Consider the following 19,845-nt stretch of genomic DNA (forward strand, 5'->3'; position numbering starts at 1 on the left):
TTAATGGCTGAGGTCAGACGGTTGCACTTTGGTCATAAATGATTCTATATGGGTTCCTTTCGAGCTAGGTAGATATGGAACAATGCAATTATCACTAGAGCCATCATAATATTGGAGAAAATCAAAGTAAAAAAGGTTTGACTTGAAGGCAGACGCAGCTTCTTGGAAACTCAAAAAAATTATCTGCAAACATCCCAACTCCATTTAATGGTACGTGTGTGCCTCCATCATTGATTCTTCTGCATCCGTTCCCATTGCATCGTTGAATTGAACCGAATAATAATAATAATAACAGATAATGACATAAATAGTACGTAGGATAATGTGGATATTAAATAATATCAAAAAAGTCCTAAATCTATTGCATATCAATTCAATCCTAAACTTTTCAATTGTGCCAATTTAGTCCTAAACCTTTTGACAATTTGCCAATTCAGTCGTAAACCTTTCAATTGTGCCAATTTAGTTATAAAACTTTTGATGATTTGACGATTTGCCAATTTAGTCATTTTGGCCAATTTTGGTCGGAAATCGCTGATGCGATGGTTTAGCCAGCGCCGGCCTTTCTACACGGCACGACAGTGCTGACATGGACAATTTTTTAAATTTTTTTCTTAATTTTTAATTTTTGTATTTTTTCTTCCTTTCTTTTTTCTTTTCTATTTTTCCTAACCCTAGGCCAGTGAGGGCGGGCGACCCTCGCCCATGGCCAGCCTAGAGTTAGAAAGAAAAGGAAAGAAAAAAGAAATAAAAAATTCAAAAAATAAAAATATTAAAAATTGTCTACTTCAGCACCAACCGTGCCATGTGGGATAGTCGGCGTTGACTAGACTACCACGTCAGTGATTTCTAACCAAAATTGGCCGGAAGGACAATATGCAAATCGTCAAAAGATTTAGGACTAAATTGGCACAATTGAAATGTTTATGACTGAATAGATAAATTATGAAAATGTTTAGAACTAAATTGATAAAATTGAAATGCTTAAAACTGAATTGGCAGGAGTACAATAGGTTAAAATTGAAATGCTTAAGGCCGGAAGGTCGACCCTCGTCGGGCTTGCCCGCCCTCGCCCAGGCGAGGGTCAGCCGGGCCTTGCTTGTGGCGAGCGACGGCGGCCTCGTCCGGGAGACGCCAGGCGGCTGCTCTGGCCGTGGCCAATGGCCGGCCTCCGGTCACCACTTGTGACCGGAGGTAGAAGAATAAGAAAGAGAAGAAAAAAAGAAAAGAAGGAAAAAAAATCAGAAAACATATTTAAAAAATCTAAATGTACACATGGAAATGCCACGTAGACTTATTTTTTTAAAAAAAATCCAACTAAGATTAAAATTTTAATTATAAAAGTCACGTATTAATTTGGCCAGAATTTCTCGCCGTTGGCACGTAAGTGATCGTTTTTCCTCCGATTTGGCACTTAAGTGAGCCAGCGAAAAATTTTTGGCACTAAAGTGAGTGCCGTACACAAGTTTTGGCACTTCTAGTATTCTTTTCCCCCCTTCAAACAGAGCTATTTTGATTCCTCTGCATAGTAGGTGAAGGAGATAGATTGGGCTTACCGAAGAATAGACAAGCCTATATAAACTTTCTACGAAAGACAATAGGAGTATCGGAGAAATAAGAAAAAACCATGAACTATCGGGTACTACTGGAGGTCCCGCCCATGCCCAGCAGTCCTTCAATGGAAGCTTTCCATGCTTTGTCTTACTTTTGCAAAGCTCTTCTCCGTTATAAATACATCGTAGTCGTCATCATATCCTTCAACTCTCTCTCTCTCTCTTTCTCTCTCTCCCACACACACACACAAACACACACTTGCCTTTTCGCAAAACCCTTTTCAATGATTCCTCCAAGAATCTCGTTTGATGCTGAAAAGCTTCTCTTTTTGGCTCTCTCCTTTATTGCTATCGTTGTGACCTTCAGCGATGGCACACACCCAGCGGTGGCGCAAAGCAGTAACAACAGCAATCCAACAACGATTACGGTGAACGTTGGAGTGGTTCTGGATCTGGAGACGTGGGTGGGTCAAATGGGATTGAGCTGCATTAACATGTCTCTCTCTGACTTTTATAGTTCTAACCCTTCCTACAAGACCAGGCTCGTCCTCAATGTTAGAGACTCCAAACGAGATGAGGTTGCCGCTACTGCTGCAGGTTCTCTCTCTCTTTCTCTCTCTAACATACTGACTGGTCATGATGCTTGGCCAGAAATATATGATGATAGCGGTTTTTGGGTTAAAATTTTTGTACTTCTGTTGATCGTGTTGAAGATTTTTTTGGTTAATCTTTTCTTTTTACCGAATTTTATGGGGTTAAATCTCTGCTTAAACTTCGAAGGGGTTTGGTCTTGGGTTAATACACATATTGCGGAAGAGCATAAACTATTTTATGCATCTGCTTTGTGTGATGCAAGAGAAAACCAATTATTGTTTGTAGCGACGTATTTGGCAATCATATGAAAATTTCAGCTTCTATATATCTGAAATGTGAAAAGAATCCCCAGTTAAGTTTTCAGCGACACAACTATTGAGGAGCAGGTGGAAACTAACTTACAATAAACACTCTTGTTATTACAAGAAAGAGACGCCCAACACCACTCACGCACAAGCACACTACTTTTTGGGGATTCTTTCTATTCAATACTCCACGTTAATACAATCGGGAAGGGGAGCCACCTATTTATACTAAGCTAAGTCGGTGGAGTCTCCTTATTCTTTTACAAAAGTTGAAGACCGACTTTGACTTGTCTCCAACAACTTGCCGAAGAAGATTGTAGACCAACTTGCTCCTTGAGAAAAGTCAACAAAAGAAAAAAGCCACCGTTTACGGCTGTTCAAGAAGTCGGCAAAAATAGTACCTAATTTGGAATTCTTAACTGCCAGTGGAGGAGAAAATATTGGATACAACTATGGTGATACGTCACTTATGCAATAGTCCACTTACTGTGCGACATGTGTCAATATGAGCCCACCTATTTGACAGTCTCTCTTCCCTGTCTCTTTACTCTTCATTAATTTCCGCATCTTCTTCCTGTGATCTTGACCTCGAGTAACCGTGGTCGCGAGCTCGAGCTATGGCAACCATGGTCGTGAGCTCATGCTCAAGTGACCATGCATTGACCTTGAGCTCGTGCTCAAGAGAATGGCCATGTTTGTGTGCTCGAAACCCAAGCTGCCATGGCTACTGCAAGCTCTAGGCTCAAGGTCAAGCTCCATGGCCATGACGGCCATGAACCTTGGTCTCGAGCTCCACGGCCATGGCGGCCACGAGCCTTGGGCTCGAGTTCCGCGGCCATGGCGACCTAAGAAAAAAAAAGAAAAGCAAGTGTAGCACTGTTGAAAAAAAGGAAGAGAGAGAGTCAAGAGAGAAGAGAGAGAGAGAGAGAGAGAGAGAGAGGACGCAGACGAGGTCAAGCTCCGTGGCCATGGCGGCCGCAAGCCTTGGGCTCGAGAAAAAAGAAGAAAAGCAAGTTAGAAAAGGAAGAGAGAGAGGACGCAAACAACGTCAAGCTCCATGGCCATGGTTCCTCGGACGAGAGAGAGAGAGAGAGAGAGAGAGAGAGAGAGAGAGAGAGAGCTAGGGATTCTTGGTCGTGAGTCGGGAGGGACGAAGAGAGCAGAGTGGAATCGCGAGTCGGAAGGGAGAGAGAGAGAGCGGAGCGTGAAGAGTGAAGAGAGAGGGAAGAGAGACTATCAAACAGGTGGGCCCACGTTGACATGTGTCGTACAATGAGTGGACTAGTACATAAGAGACGTGGCATCACAGTTGTATGTAATATCTGCTCGCCAATAGAGAGGTGTTGATTACTCAATACTCCCCCTCAACACCTGCCACTGTCCTCCTGCTTGCCATACCCAACTGCTTTTGAAATTCCATGAATATAGATCCGATAAGTCCCTTTGTAAAGATATTGGCAACTTGTTCATCCGTTCTAGTGAATTTCATCTCAATTTCTCCACGTAACACTTTTTCTCGCAAGGAGTGATAATGTACTTCTACATGCTTAATCCTTGCATGGAACACAAGATTTTCCGCTAAGCTTATGGTTGATGATTGTCACAATATAGTTGTGTTGAGTAGTCTACCGGTTGATGAAGATCCTTCATCAACTAAACCAGCCACGTACTCTTTTTAGCTGCATTGTTGTCGCTCTATACTCAACTTCTATTGTAGACAATGACACAGTTGGCTGTCTTTTATTGCACCATGACACTACTGCTGATCCGAGAATAAACATGTATCCAGTAATTGATCGCATGTGTCATGATCTCAAGCAAAATCAACTTCGCAATAGCCTACTACCTCACACGATGCTTCTTTCTCATACAGTAATCCAGAGTCAACTATACCCTTTACATACCTTAGTATGCACTTCACTGCATCCAAGTGAGGCTTTCGTGGTTTCTCCATGAATCGACTTTCTGCTCCAATTGCGAAGGCAATGTCAAGCCGTGTTATGGTTAGGTAAATAAGGCGCCCTACCAATTGTCTATACATAGTTGTATCTTCTAATTCCTGTCCTTCATCTGCAGACGGCTTTACATTTCATTCTCTTGGAGTAGGCTTACAATCAAGCATCCCCAATTTTTCTAGGAGATCTCATGCATACTTCTACTGACATAGGAATAGTCCTTCATTGGTCTGCTCAACTTCGAGTCCTAGAAAATGTTTCAGTTCTCCAAGCTCCTTCATTTGAAACTGCATCGAGAGTTCGGCTCTGATTTGACATATCTCCTCTTCATCATCTCCAATGATGATTAAATCATCCACGTAAATCAATGCTATAGCAAGCTTGCCATCTTCTTCCTTCACAAACAAGCTTGAATCTGTTAGAGCTACTAAGGTTGTGAATGATAACCATTTTGTTTCTCTATTTCTGTTCTAGAAATAGATTTTGAACAGAAATCCGTTTGGTAACGCAATTTCATTTTCTATTTCTAGAACAAAATTTTGTTTCAGAAATAGATTTGGAACAGAAATGAGAAGTTAAAATTTTCTAATTTTCTATTTCTGGAATAGAAATGAGAAGTTAAAATTGTTCTCATCACTCGTCCTTTCTACTAGCCGGTCGCCCACCCATCGCCCATCACCGCCTACTTGCCGGCTGCCGCCTCCCGCTATTTGCCGCCTCCCGCTGCCGGCCGCTACCGGCCGCCGTCCACCGGCCCCCATTGCTCGCCACCAGCCGCCCTCCTCCCGCTTCCGCCCATCTCCCACCGCCTGCCGCCCTTCTCCCGCCGCCGGTCGCCTCGCCCTGCCGGTCGCCGTGGGCTGCAGCCCGCCATCCACTGGCCACCGTCTCTCGCCGCCGGCCACCCTACACCCACCTCCGGCCGCCACCCACCGCCAGCCGTCGTCTCCTACCGCCGGCCGCCCTCCTCCCGCCGCCGCTTGCTACGGTCGCCACCCGCCTCCCACCGCCACCCGCCGTCCACCAGTCACTGTCTCCCGCTCCCAGCCGCCCTCCTCCCGCCGTCGCCCACCACCCACTGCCGACCACCGTCTCCCGCTGCTGGCCGCCCTCCTCTCGCCACCGCCCATCACCCACCTCCCATCGTCGGCCACCGCCTGCCGTCCACCGACCACCGCTCCCACCACCGGCAGCCCTTCTTCCGCTGCCGCGTGCCTCCCCCCGCCGGCCACCGTGGGCCGCCGCCCGCTGTCCACCGGCCATTGTCTTCCACTACCGGCCGCCCTCCTCCCGCCGTTGGCTGCCTCCATCTGCCATCCTCCGCACTAGCCGCGTCGTCGTCCGCCGCCACCTCCCCCCGTTGTCCGCCGCCTGCCGTTTGCCGCCAACGTCCACCACCCGCCGTCCGCCGCCACCATCCGTCCGCCGTCCACTCGCCGGCCACCCGAGAGGAAGAAATTTTATGTCGTTATCAAACAAATTTTTGTTTCAAAAACAAAAATTTTGTGTCATTATCAAATGTGTTTTTTGGCTCAGAAACTCATCCAGGAACAGAAATTAATTTATGAAACAGAATGATTGTCATTCGCAGCCTAAATAACCACTTTGTATCAAGAATTCAGCAATCTTCCCATATCATGCTCTCAGGGCTTGCTTTAAGCCATAGATAACTTTCTTTAACTTGTAGACATAGTCTGGATGAGTCTTACTCTTGAAACCATCTGGCTACTCCATGTATATATCTCGATCTAGTTCATCATGTAAGAAGGCATTCTTCACGTCCACTTGCCACAACTTCCATGACTTGCTTGCTGCAAGTGCTAATAAGACTCGAACTATAGTAACATTTGCTACCGGGCTAATGGTCTCATCATTATATAAGCTATACTTTGGAGAGAATCCTCGAGCAACTAATCGTGCCTTATATCTATCTATTGACCCGTTTGGTCGAGTTTTAAGTTTATAAATCCATTTGCATGATATAGGACATACCTCTTTAGGCCTTTGCACCAAATCCCATGTCTTCTTCTTCCTTAGTGCTTTGGATCTCATATTCCATGGCCTTCCTCCATTCCGCGCCATGTGACGCTTCCTCATATGTTGATGGCTTAAACACTTCAACATCTTTGGTCAATGCCGCATTTGCATATTTGGGATTTGATCTTCTTTGCCTTGTTGATCTCCTAAGTTGAGGTACCTATTCTTCAGTTTCTTCCATCTGACTTGATCGAAGCTCTTCTATCATTCTTGGATGTACACTAGTTCACCACAGACTCTTTTATTTTTCTGGTGATTGTGCTCTGACTTCTTCTTTTCCAACTACGGGTTCATTTTCTTATTCAATCGACTGGTCCTTATCAAGCTCATCATTTTCTTTCATTCTTTCATGCACCTCTTCTTCGATTTGCATTGAATTTGGTAATTCACCAACTCATGACGACCATCACGATGATAGTTTGTCGAACACCACATTTTTTGAAGTTTAACACCACCCTATTGTAGGATCACAACACTTCCACCCTTTCGTTTTTATCATCATAGCCCATAAATATGCAGCACACAGCCTTCTTATCTAACTTACTACATAGAAGATCAGGTACAAATGCATAGCATATACATCCAAATACTCTAAAATGACTTACCCTGGGATGGCGATTCCATAGCTTCTCGTATGGTGACATAAAGCCAAGCCCTACTTGAGGTAGTCTATTGATCATGTGCATTGTTATCGTCGTGCATTAAGCCCAAAATTTGGGTGTAACATTCTTTGCATGCAACATGCTCCTGCAAGTCTCCGCCAAATGCCGATTCTTTCTTCCGCCAACACTATTTTGTTGTGGCGTGTTTGGGCAGGAAAACTATCGACGTATCTTGCACTCTTGTAGATACTTTGTGAATTCATATGAAGTATACTCTCCCCCATTGTCAGTACGGAGGCATAGTATTTTCTTGCCTACTTCTCTTTCTACTTTTTCTCCAAACTCGTTAGATTGGTTTAATGCCTTAGATTTTTCTTTCATAAAATCGACCCAGACGTACTTGGAGAAGTCATCGATGAATGTTTTCATGTACTTTGATCCTCTGACTAATGGTTGCCTTACTGATCCAAATACATCTCAGTGGATGAGCTCGAGAGGCATCTTAGCTCTGAATGTAGACTCCTCATATGGAAGATGATGTGCCTTCTCGTACTAAGACCCAGCACAAACTACGTCTTCTTGAACTTCCAAGTGGGGGAGACCCTTTAGCATGCCTTTCTTCATCACTACTTTTAACTTATGATAGCTTACATGCGCGAGCCGTGCATACCATAAATCAGGTGTATCACTCTTTCGAGTATTGTCCATGTATGCCATCTGTGTTGACATCATGTAGATAGACTCTAGTCGATGCCAGTCCATGATTGGCATACTAGTAGGTTTCAAACTCCAGTACACCTCAACGTCTCTTGGATCGAACACCACATAATTGCCCGAGTGTGAGTTGTGACAGAGATAATAAGTTTTTTCTTCATTCTCGGCATGGGATACACATTTTGCAACTCAATTTGATGTGAACTGAATCGGGGTGTTATTATCGTCCGACCGACATGGGTAATTGGCAACTTTGAGTTGTCTGCGGTGACAACTACTCGTTTGTTGATGTACTCAGACATGTTTGATAGCTTGCATTGATATCCTGTCATATGATTTAAGCACCCTGAATCAATTATCCAATCATTATCTTAATTGATTAGTTTTTCACTTACAGTGATGAGGGCTATCGCATTTTAACTCAGTGATAGAGGAGGCTACAAGCTCTTCTTGTTCTCCAATGCAATGGACGCTTGAAATCCCACTCCTCTTTGCTATCATTCTCTTTAGATGCTGCAATGATTCCTTCAACTCTTTTGAGTCGACACTCCCTAAAGTGACCTACTTTGCCGCGGATGTAGCACGATCCGTTACGCCTTCTATTGGTCTTATCTTCATTATCATCCTTGTTGCGATCTCGGCATGCTCCCCCCAGTTGAGGGCCTATCCCTTCTAGTTGCTTTTGCCATTCTTCATAACTTTTCCTATGTTTTCCATCTCTAATGTCTATACCATTTCTCCTCTAACCCTTGAACCCTCTTTTACTACTGAAGAGGGCACTTTCATCTTTCTTAACTGAGACCTTAGACATTTGTCTATCTAAAGCTTCTTGGTTGGCCAATATATTCTACAACTCGGTCAAAGTTGGCTCTTTTGCCCATCCACGTTATACTTCGACCGTAATCCGTGAATAATAATTCTTCTCATCCTTGTCTCAGAGATGGCATTTTGGGGATCTAACTTTGAAATTTCTTCACAAATAGATTTAACTTTGAAGAAGTATTGACTCACCATCATATTTTGTTGCGACACCGACAATAGCTTGTTCTCCAACCTTTGCAACTTGGCATCGTTCGTCCTCGCGAACAATGCCGCCAAGTTATCCCATGCCTCCTTTGGGGTCTTCGTACTCTTGATATGTTGTAACAATTCATCTTCAACAATTATAGCAAGAACATAAAGAGCCTTACCCACTTTAATGTTCAATTTTCTTAACTCGCCATCATTCGTGGGTGGTGTGGTGTTGCTGCCGCCAATGATATCCCACAAGTCTTGACCCAGCAAATAAAATTGCATGCGGGTACTCCAATTATTATAGTTGGAGTTGTTGAGCTTCTTGAAGCCGTTCATTGAACTTGAAATATCCATTATCTGACTTGGATATAATGCCTGACACTACACCAAGTTACCTTGGTCCCAGACCAATCAATCACAGTCCCTAACTGTGTATTGGCAAAATTTCGGCATACTTCGGTCCTTGACCATCTGCTCACGTACAATGGTCTCTGACCACTGTCTTCATGTACCATGCTCCCGATCTTTGGGTTCACTGTCCCTGACAGCCTTGCTCTAATACCACTTGTTGTGGAGCGAGTGGAAACTAACTTACAATAAACACTCTTGTTATTACAAGAAAGAGACGCCCAACACCACTCACTCACCACTCTCCTCTCACACACAAGCACACTACTTTTTGGGGGCTCTTACTCTTTTACAAAAGTTGAAGACCGACTTTGACTTGTCTCCAACAACTTGCTGCAGAAGGTTGTAAACAAGCTTGCTCCTTAAGAAAAGTCAACAAAAGACAAAAGCCACTGTTTACAGCTGTTCAAGAAGTTGACAAAAATAGCACCAAATTTGGACTTGTTAAACGCCAGTGGAGAGGTATTGATTACTCAATAACAACGACATAATGTGTATTTCATTCGAAGCACATTCTCGTTGCAGAGATTGTCCAAGCACCCTTTTCCAAAGCTCCATGTAGGAACGACCAAGGTTAAGTTTACCAAAAAAGAAAGAGACCAAGAGTTTGGCTCATCCTCAAGAATTGTCTGTCGCCAATCTGTACTCACTGTCTTAGGTGCCATGTATGTATACTTGATTTAGTCAGGCAGAACTTTTTTTCCTGCCTAATTCCCTAAAAAACCCCAAACTTTAAGTCAAGTCCCAAATCTGCCCCGAACTTTTTTTTATCTCAGAAAAAACCCCAAACTTTAGGTCAAGTCCCAAATTTGCCCCGATCTTTTTTTTATCTCAGAAAAAACCCCAAACTTTAAGTCCAGTCCCAAATCTACCCCGAATTTTGTTTTGTGTAAAAAAATCACCAAAATTCAATTTATTTTCAAAAATATACTCCCATGATCCAGTCCCAACTTAACGTGGCACTTCCACGTCGATAACAAATCCACATCAACAAAGTAATAGGGCTTTTTTTTTAGACAAAAAAAGTTCGGAGCAAATTTGGACTGAACCTAAAAGTTAGGTTTTTTTTAAATTTAAAAAAGTTTTTTTGGGTGGATTTGTTATAGTCCCTAACTTTCATATTCTAGAATGGTTTTATTTTGGAGAATTTCAACAATTTTTATTTGGTTTGATTTGTTATCGAAATGGAAATGCGATGTCGATTTGTACCTATCACCCCATTACTTAGCTGATGAGGATTTGTTATCGACGTGGAAGTACCACGTCAAGTTGCGACTGGATCACAGGAGTATATTTTTTAAAATAAATTGAAATTTGCTGATTTTTTTTACATAAAACAAAATTCGGGGCAGATTTGGGACTAAACTTAAAGTTTAGGGTTTTTTCTGAGACAAAAAAAAGTTCGGGGCAAATTTGGGACTGGACCTAAAGTTTGGGATTTTTTCTGAGACAAAAAAAGGTTCGGGGCAAATTTGTGACTTGCCCTAAAGTTTAGGGTTTTTTAGGGAATTCACCCTCCCTTTTCATAACGAGTGCACTATTTTCGAAGGCGTTTTTATCATTGCGAAAATGAAGTCCTTATCATCTTGTAATTGAATCGAGGGTTAATATCACAAAACCCTCAAACTTTACCTACTATAACACAAATACCCTAAACTTTTTTTTTGTGTTACTAAAAACCCTAAATTTGCCAATTGTGACACAAACACCCCAAACTCTTTTTTGTCTCATTATACCAACGTGACAAAATACCCCGGATGGAACTGAAATAGAGAGTATATATGTCGCCCATGTATAAAAAAAAGTTGGGGGTAGGGTCTTTGGAGATACAAAAAAAAATTGGTTTATTTATGTCACAATGGGACTAGTTTGGGGTTTTTTTATGGTATTTGCCGTAGAATGAAAGATAACATAAAGTTGATACTTCAAGATTCAACAGAGAAAAGTCCACCTTCTCTATCATCTCATATTGCACCAAAATAAACATATGTACATAAATTTGTGGATACAAATCTGACCAATAAAAAAAATTTGTGGATACAAAGTTTCATCTCGATAAAGACATGTGAACGGGATTCCTGTTTATGATCTGGGGAAATATAGGACTACTATTGTTTGTTCTAATCTTGAAGAGTATAAAGCTCTCCTGTGACTTTTGCCCACTGTAAATGTAGTAAAAATTTATAAAATTATGTCTACCTGTAGATGATAAGTGAACCCTATTAGAAATCGTCTCGCAAAAGATACATGCTATATAGCCACATTTTCGGAAAAAGAGCCTAACATTATTGTGCTTTTCAAGTTAGAAAAATAGTCATTTCTGCGGTGATGATTGATAAAGACAATTTCAAATTCTTCTTTGGGAAAATATGTACTTAAGCTTTTAGAACAGTTGGCAGTGGTCTCACCAAAATCTAACATGGTATCAGAGCAGGAGGTCCTGAGTTCAAATCTTTTCGGCCCCCATTTGTCTCCTTAATTTAATATGTCCATGCTTAGTACTAAATAAAAAGACCATACTAAATGTGAGGAGGAGTGTTAGAATATTTAAATAATAAATTATGCCTTCATCTAACAGCTTAAGCTTTTAGAACAGTTGGCAATGGTCCCACCAAAATCTCACAAGAACATATCTCTACATAATTGTACTGATTTTTTTTTTCTAGTTGAGCCAAACGTCATGTATACCATTTGGTTGTCAAGTTGAGTCAATGATTAATTATTTCCCGGGAAATTGTGTGTTATTAATGGTGAAATATAACAACTTAGGTTTGAAGTTCAACCAAATAATTGTCAATTCACGAAAGGAGTTTAATATGGATGTTGAGAGACCTGACATATAATATAACATCACAAAGGCATGAGATAAAGAAGTCAACTTAACGATGAAGAAGAATCAACTTGATTGTGTCTGGGCCAATTTATCCTCTTTCGTTTTGTTCTTAATTTTACTTTTGTCGAAATAATTAGTTTCTTATTGGTTTGCAATATCATATGCCAAACAACATCAAAGGCGACAACCAAATGCCTGCACCATGGTTTATAGATTAAATCTTTCAACAACCTCATGGGTTGGTTTCAGTTGGTAAAAAATGGACATGCGGCGGCGATTCCCTCCACATAGTACAAATAATTTCATGGATCTGCAGTTTACTTAATTTTTTTTTTGGTCGGAAGCAGTTTACTTAATTAAAGTGCACTTTCTCGACATTAATAAATACTGTATTCGAACACAATTATGCATCATGTCTGAAATTACGTTAAAATCCAAATGGGAGTGTTCGACGATGTTTCGTGAGTACAATTTCATATATACTTGAAAATAAGAAGTTTTCCTTACCCATGTTGGAGTAATTGACATTTTATCATCTTAAGGACATGTTGAATTAGGAGTCTAGTCATGATGACAAAAACTTCAGTGGTACATTTTACTTCATAAACATTTTACTACCATGGGTTAACTTCACTATAATAAACGGAGAAAATCGAGAAGTTTTTACGATTAGTACACATATTGTTTAAATAATAGCAAGTACGAGTTCTTTCCCAACTTCAAACTCCTATGTTTCCTTTTTCTTAAACATTTCTATTTTTATAATATAGCATCAAGTTTTAATTGAATTATGATCAATACTATGCCTTTTCACCGTCTTTTTTGGTTCGCCCGTGCAGCACTTGATCTGATAAAGAATAAGCAAGTCCAAGGCATAATAGGCCCTCAAGGTTCAGTGCAAGCAGACTTCCTCATTCACCTTGGAAACAAATATCATGTGCCCATCATGTCTTTTTCGGCTACTAGTCCTTCCCTCAGTTCAATTCGGAGTCCGTACTTCATTCGAGCCGCGCAAAATGACTCGTCCCAAGTGAATGCCATAAGCGCACTCATCCAAGCTTTTGGCTGGAAAGAAACAGTCCTCGTGTACGTTGACAACGAGTTCGGAGAAGGCATCATACTTTCTCTTACTAATGCTTTGCAAACGGTTGGCACGCAAGTGCCCCATAGGAGCCTCATTTCTCCTTCGGCCACGGACGATCAAATCCTACAGGAACTCCACAAGTTAATGACGATGCAAACGAGGGTCTTCATCGTGCACATGTTACCTACTCTCGGTTCTCGGCTATTTGCCAAAATAAAAGAGGTGGGAATGATGAGCGAAGGTTATGTGTGGATCTTGACTAATGGAATCACTGACCTATTGAATTCTGTGGATTCATCTGTTGTCGCTAGTTCGATGCAAGGAGTACTGGGCATCAAGACTTATATCCCGAACTCACCAAACCTGGACAACTCCATGGTCCGATGGAAGATGAAATTCCAACAAGACAATCCATCCGTCCTTAATCCTATGTTGAACATTTTTGGATGCAGGGCTTATGACGTTGCTCGAGCTCTAGCAATGGCTATCGAGGAACTGGGTGCAACGAATTTTACCTTCCAGATGTTGAATGCTTCAACAGATATAACGGATCTCGACACTATTGGGGTCTCTCAAAATGGTCAGAAACTTCTCCAAGAACTAGCCAATGTCACATTCACGGGCCTCACCGGAAATTTTAGACTCGTAGATGGGCAACTAGAGTCGTCAATGTTCCAGATCGTTAATATCAATGAAAATGCAGCAAGAGGGATTGGGTTTTGGACACTAGAAAATGGGCTGCTAAGAGATTTGTGTTCATTCAACACAAGCAAATATTCCACTTCGAAGAGTAATCTCAGATCGATAATATGGCCAGGAGATTCAACCTCTGTTCCGAAGGGATGGGAGATTCCCATAAATGGGAAGAGGCTAAAAATTTTAGTCCCTGTGAAGGACGGTTTCCTTCAATTCGTGACGGTGACTCGAAATCCTAGCACAAATACATCCCAAGTCACCGGATACTGCATTAGCATTTTTCAAGCCGTCATAGAAAAATTGCCTTATGCTGTGGCTTATGACCTTATTCCGTTTGCCTTGGACAATGGAAGTAGCGCTGGCAGTAGTTACAATGACTTGATTGATCAAGTATATTACCAAGTGAGCAAGTGCTTAATTTTGTTGGATTACATGTTGAAACTTACTATGCTATCATGTGGTTGACAAAGAAAACATTTCCCTTCCTTTTGTTTGAACAGAATTACGATGCAGTGGTGGGTGATATAACGATCATTGCGAACAGATCATTATACGTGGACTTCACCTTACCATACACCGAATCGGGGGTTGCAATGCTCGTGCCATACAAGGACAACAAGAACGAGAATGCTTGGGTTTTCTTGAAGCCACTCACTTGGGACCTTTGGTTGACAACCGGATGCTTCTTTGTGTTTATAGCATTGGTCGTGTGGATTCTTGAACACAAGATTAATGAAGATTTCGGGGGTTCGGCCGCACATCAAGTTGGCACGAGCTTGTGGTTCTCGTTTTCAATCATGGTCTTTGCACAAAGTAATCACCCTTCACTTTAATAAATCAATCGAACATTACAATTTACTTATCGTTCTTAAAAAATTTAGGTGCTTTCCCTTAATTTGGATTGCAGGGGAGAGAGTATTTAGCAACCTAACAAGATTTGTTGTGATCATGTGGTTTTTCGTGGTACTTATATTAACGCAAAGTTATACGGCAAGCTTGAGCTCTCTTTTGGTGGTGCAAAATCTTCAACCAACTGTGGTTGATATGGATCAGCTCCTAAAGAGTGGAGAAAAAGTGGGTTACCAGCATGGCTCTTTTGTTTATGGAATGCTAAAGCATATGAAGTTCGATGATTCCAGACTTATATATTATCATTCTCCTGAAGAATGCAATGCGCTTCTTTCCAGGGGAAGTGCAAAGGGTGGGATTGCAGCAGCATTCGACGAAGTCCCCTACATTAAACTTGTTCTTTCTCAATATTGCAATAGATATACCATGATCCCAACATTAAAAACTGCTGGGTTTGGCTTTGTAAGTCCTCAATCTCTCAATTTTAGCCCAGAAAAGAAAGCCCTCAAAATTTCTAATTGCTAGGATTATTCGTTATTTCTTTGATTGAAAAAATCTCATGTCATGCTTTTGGTTTGCAGATTTTCCCCAAAGGGTCTCCGCTAGTACCAGATATTTCCCAAGCAATCCTTTACGTAACTGAAGGGCCTAAAATGACGGAAATTGAAAATGCATGGTTTCCATCGAAATCCAACTGCTTGGGTTCGACTAACTCAAGCTTGGGTCTTGACAGTTTTTGGGGCCTATTCTTGATTGCTGGAGCTGCTGCAGTTTTAGCTCTCTTCATTTTCATGGTCATGTTCGTCAAAAAAAATTGGCATGAAGTTACAAGTTCTTCAGGTTCATTGCGGGAGAAAATTGTTGCATTGGGAAGAAGATCTTACCAAAGAGACTTCAATTCCCATACTTTTAGGGAAGGCAGAGATAGAAATACGGATGATGGTGGCAATGAGATTGCAGCTGTTGAAACTTTCGAAAACACTAACTTGCCTCCAAGTCCGTCAAGAGACTTTAGCCAAAACAACGACAATATAAACAATGAGCAAGGCACACCATCTGCAGAACAAGGACATCCTAATCATGTAGACGAAGGGTGCCCGACGTAGATATAAATGTCGAGCTTACAAATGTAAATTAAGGGAGGTACATACCTCAAAAACTTTAGATACTAAACTTAAATGCCTCAACAACGTCGAACTTTGTACTATTAGATGACAATAATTTCCCCCTCATTCTCTTCTCATGAAAGGACTGCGATTGATACTGCTTATCATCTAATCGTAGACAACATAACGAAAGATAGATGCTTTTCAAAGCATTTTCCAATGGACATTACATGCACGTGTTAGCTTCTCTTATCCTATAGGCTGCGTTTGGTCGTCTGGATTTTTAGCTATGATGGGACCGGATATAATAGGATATGAAATCTAAGAGATTTGCTATATCGTATCTACTGTTTGGTGAATCGCAGTAATAAAGCTAGATATTTTTACATCTTACCATATATATTATTTGCTATGAACACCATATTGATGTAAATGAACCTAAAAATTGCACAAATGGAGATAATAAAAATCTCTCACGACACTCTTACCTAATTCATTTTTATTTGCTTATTTTTTATTATTTTCCCTCTTTTTTTAATTCTTTTATTTTTTATTTTTTCCCTATCCCATCATTCTCTAAGAAAATTTTAGTAAATAGTAAATTATACTAATATACCTAAACTATGTAATAAACATAAATACTAAATGTATTTATTTATATATATGAAATTTATATCATAAGATAGAAAGAAATTTGAATATATAAATAAAAATAAGAATAAATAAAAAATATTATTATTATTTTTTGTTATTTTGAATTTTTTATATTAAAATTCAAATATTATTTATATTCAAATATTATTTTAATATAACAAGTTTGTTATTTGAGAAAAATAACTTTTATATTATGAATATTAAAAATTTTATCCACATTTATCCCACCTCCCTCATGGAATAATTATATCCTGGCTATATCCCTCCTATAAAAATAGGCTACGTTTGGTAGTCGGGATAAAATTCAAAATGCATTTTTTTTGTAAATAATAATAATGATGATGAAAGAAGAGAAAATAAGAGAAGAAAGATAGAAAAGGATATCAAAAAAATATAAATAACAAATAAAGCACCAAACACCATTAAACCACAAGTGCAGCCCATTAAAATCACCCCAAGCCCATCAGTGATTTGGTCCAATTAGATCCAACTCAATTAGGCCCATCACTCTCCAGCCCGTCCAAAAAATCAGGTCCAATTCGCTCATCCTCAGCCCAACAGCCCAAGTCCATCAAACGCTTGACCTTGGCCCACGGCCCATGAAAGGGCCCTCTATTCCTGAAAGCTGGTTCACTCTCTCTCTCTCTGAAGTTTCAAGTTTAACGTCGGAGGCACGCGTGCATTGATGAGAGCTGAGGAAGGAATGGATGGGAAGGTTCAACACACGCTAGTGAAGACGTCGCTAATCCTCAGTTTGGTATAACCAGTAGTCATTCATTTTAAAGTTCGTTACGGAAGATCTCAGTTTGGTATATACTCCCGGCGTTCATATGTAACGAATTTGATTCTGTGTGTTTCTAGATGTGGTCGAGAGCCACTTGTATGAAACTGAATTGATCCTGATGTGTTTTTGCCAAGAAACTGAGTTGATTTCGATGTTTGTATGATTATTTCTGAATTGATCAAGTTTCGATGTATTTGGAATTTGTTCATGATGTTCTGATTAGTTTTGATGGATTCATGTTAAGTTCTGAACGCGAGTATACATGATGCCATCCACTGTGACCAAATGTGAGTGTCTGTTTTGGATTCACAATTATCGTGCATTTCCTTAATTCACATTGAACATCTGGAAAATTCGAATATTAGCCGGTACACAATCAGACGAAAAGATCACATCATCATTTTGTAAATTAGATGACCCAAATTGTGTGTTATCGTGTATTTTGACATATACTATGGATGATGTGTGGTGTTTGAATGATACATATGCTAATGTTATGTGCAATTGAATATGACAAGTGCGAATGACATCCGCAAATGAGAAGTGGGACAATCGAATATGACATGTGCTATGAAATGGAACCTGAATGACATGTAGGATAACGTGGAGATTGGATAATTAATGGATGAATGACATGTGAAATGTTGGATTCAAATATGATATGAGTGAATGGCATGTGTAATGACATATAGTTCGTATAGGACATGGGCTAACTACATTTGTAAATGACTTGGAAATTGAAAATGGCATGGGCAAATGGCATGCGTTATGACGTGGAAATCCAATTATTACATGCGCAAATCACGTGCATGGTCACAAGGAATTCAAATGCAACACGAGTGAAAGACTTGTGTTATGACACGGAAGTCGAATAGGATATGTGCAAATTACATGCGTTATGAAGTGGAAATTTGAAGATGGCAAGAAGGAATGGCACGTGTGATCACTGCAAAATCAAATTATGACATGTGCTAATGGCATACATTATGACATTAAAATCAAATCATAACACGTGCGAATGACAAGCTTGGTGACATGGAATAAAAAAAGGATATGAGCGAATGACTTGCGTAATGATATGAGATTTGAATAGGACATGTGCGAATGACATTTGTTATGATATGGAAATTTGAATATGGCACGAGCAAATGACATTTTGAATGTAAATTATGATAATTAACATGCACAGGGTCTCAGTTCATGGGTTCGAATCGTAATAGCTAATGGTCCTTGACCTCCGGTAGTATTAACGTAGTCTATTTTACACTTTAACCTAAATCCCATCGGTCTCAGGACCTAAAATTGGGCTCAAACCGGGATTATAGGCTGAAATCTATGTATTGGGGGTCGGTTCTGCTAATGTTGTTGCGAAACACCAATCTTGCTTTGGGTATGTGCAGTGGAACTTGGTTGATAATCATATGTCTAGGTAATTATGTTATTCAAATAAAATATCATTACTAGAAAACCCTTGGTGCAGAAGTTCTTATATATAACTTATATGAATTATTACTATATTTATATAAGTACTAGAATATATTAATATTTATATTATTGATTAATCAATCTTGGCTTGTTGGTAATTCACGGGATTTTTTTTTTTGGATGAATAATCCGCACCAACTTTTCTTCTTATCAAAATTAGTAAAAGAAAGTGCTAATTGAGAATTAATAAAATTATTTATACAAAGGCAACAGTTCCTTTGAGAAAAAGATTGATTTAGATATAATGAATAATTCTCGTTACTTCTCTATAATTTATCTTATGATAGATAATTCAATAAAACAAATATATGATGTAAGCTTTTTGTGATGAATGACTTTAAAATTTCCAATAAATATCTTTCACTACATAAAATTTATTGACGCGTTAGCATAGAAACGTTAGCCATTCAATATATGGTTCTAAATTCATATTATTTTGTACATAGATGCTTTTGAAGTTTAGTCGAAATTTTATCACTCATTTATTGATATTGTTATCACATTAGCATCAATAGAACAATATATATAATCAACAAATATCAAGCATAAGATTTTATTCGTCGGTTTAATATGCATGATATATATAGTGTTTAGAGGTGGCAATATGGGTCAACCACCCATTTTTTAACTCAATTTTAGTGGACCAGATTGAATATGGATCACTTAAAATTTAAAAAATAGATCAAAATGAATCAAAATGGATTTGAAACATTAAAACTCAAGTTCATACGAGTTGAGTATGGGTTTGCACCTGACCCATATTCAACCCATAGTCAACCCAAAATGTAACCTGACAAGCTCCAAGTAGGGACACTACTCACCGCCGTCATCCTTCCAAGACCGCCATCCTCCCCGTCCCTCATCCCTCGAAAACCGCCATTGCCCCGGTCGTGCTCGCCGCTCGCACATCGTCAACTTTCTCCACCGCTCGTTGCTGCCATTGCTCGTCCCTTGAGCACCGCGATCATCCTCTGTTCTCAGTTTTAGATCACTCTCTCTATCCAACAGTTAAAATCTATCAGATCTAATGCCGACAAAAAATCTGCGACCTCGGATTGGAATGTCTTGGACCTCCAAATCAGTGAAGATAGAGGTTCGCAACCTCCGATTTGAGGTTGAGGACCTCCACCTGCTTCGGCTACGGCGTTGTGCTTGGTTTTTCGAAGAACACG

At 40.1% G+C, this 19,845-nt stretch overlaps 1 protein-coding gene across 1 annotated transcript; it reads left to right on the top strand.

Moving 5' to 3' along the window:
• Positions 1-1,622: 1,622 nt before the first annotated feature.
• LOC115671090 (glutamate receptor 2.1-like) lies at positions 1,623-15,959 on the top strand. Its single transcript, XM_056305996.1, has 5 exons — positions 1,623-2,150; positions 12,855-14,197; positions 14,296-14,608; positions 14,703-15,106; positions 15,226-15,959. The coding sequence occupies exons 1-5, from the start codon at positions 1,628-1,630 to the stop codon at positions 15,748-15,750; spliced, it is 3,108 nt and encodes a 1,035-aa protein (XP_056161971.1). The 5' UTR covers positions 1,623-1,627; the 3' UTR covers positions 15,751-15,959.
• Positions 15,960-19,845: the final 3,886 nt, after the last annotated feature.

The sequence above is a fragment of the Syzygium oleosum genome, unplaced genomic scaffold, assembly GCF_021117445.2.
Source record: "Syzygium oleosum isolate NSW1041296 unplaced genomic scaffold, Sole_v2.1 Sole_v2.41, whole genome shotgun sequence".
Lineage (NCBI taxonomy): Eukaryota > Viridiplantae > Streptophyta > Magnoliopsida > Myrtales > Myrtaceae > Syzygium > Syzygium oleosum.

Coding starts and splice junctions, on each gene's coding strand:
- LOC115671090 (XM_056305996.1), top strand. CDS start 1,628: ATGAACTATCGGGTACTACTGGAGGTCCCGCCCATGCCCAGCAGTCCT. Junction 14,198..14,295: donor TTGATCAAGTATATTACCAA/GTGAGCAAGTGC, acceptor TTGTTTGAACAG/AATTACGATGCAGTGGTGGG. Junction 15,107..15,225: donor AAACTGCTGGGTTTGGCTTT/GTAAGTCCTCAA, acceptor TTTGGTTTGCAG/ATTTTCCCCAAAGGGTCTCC.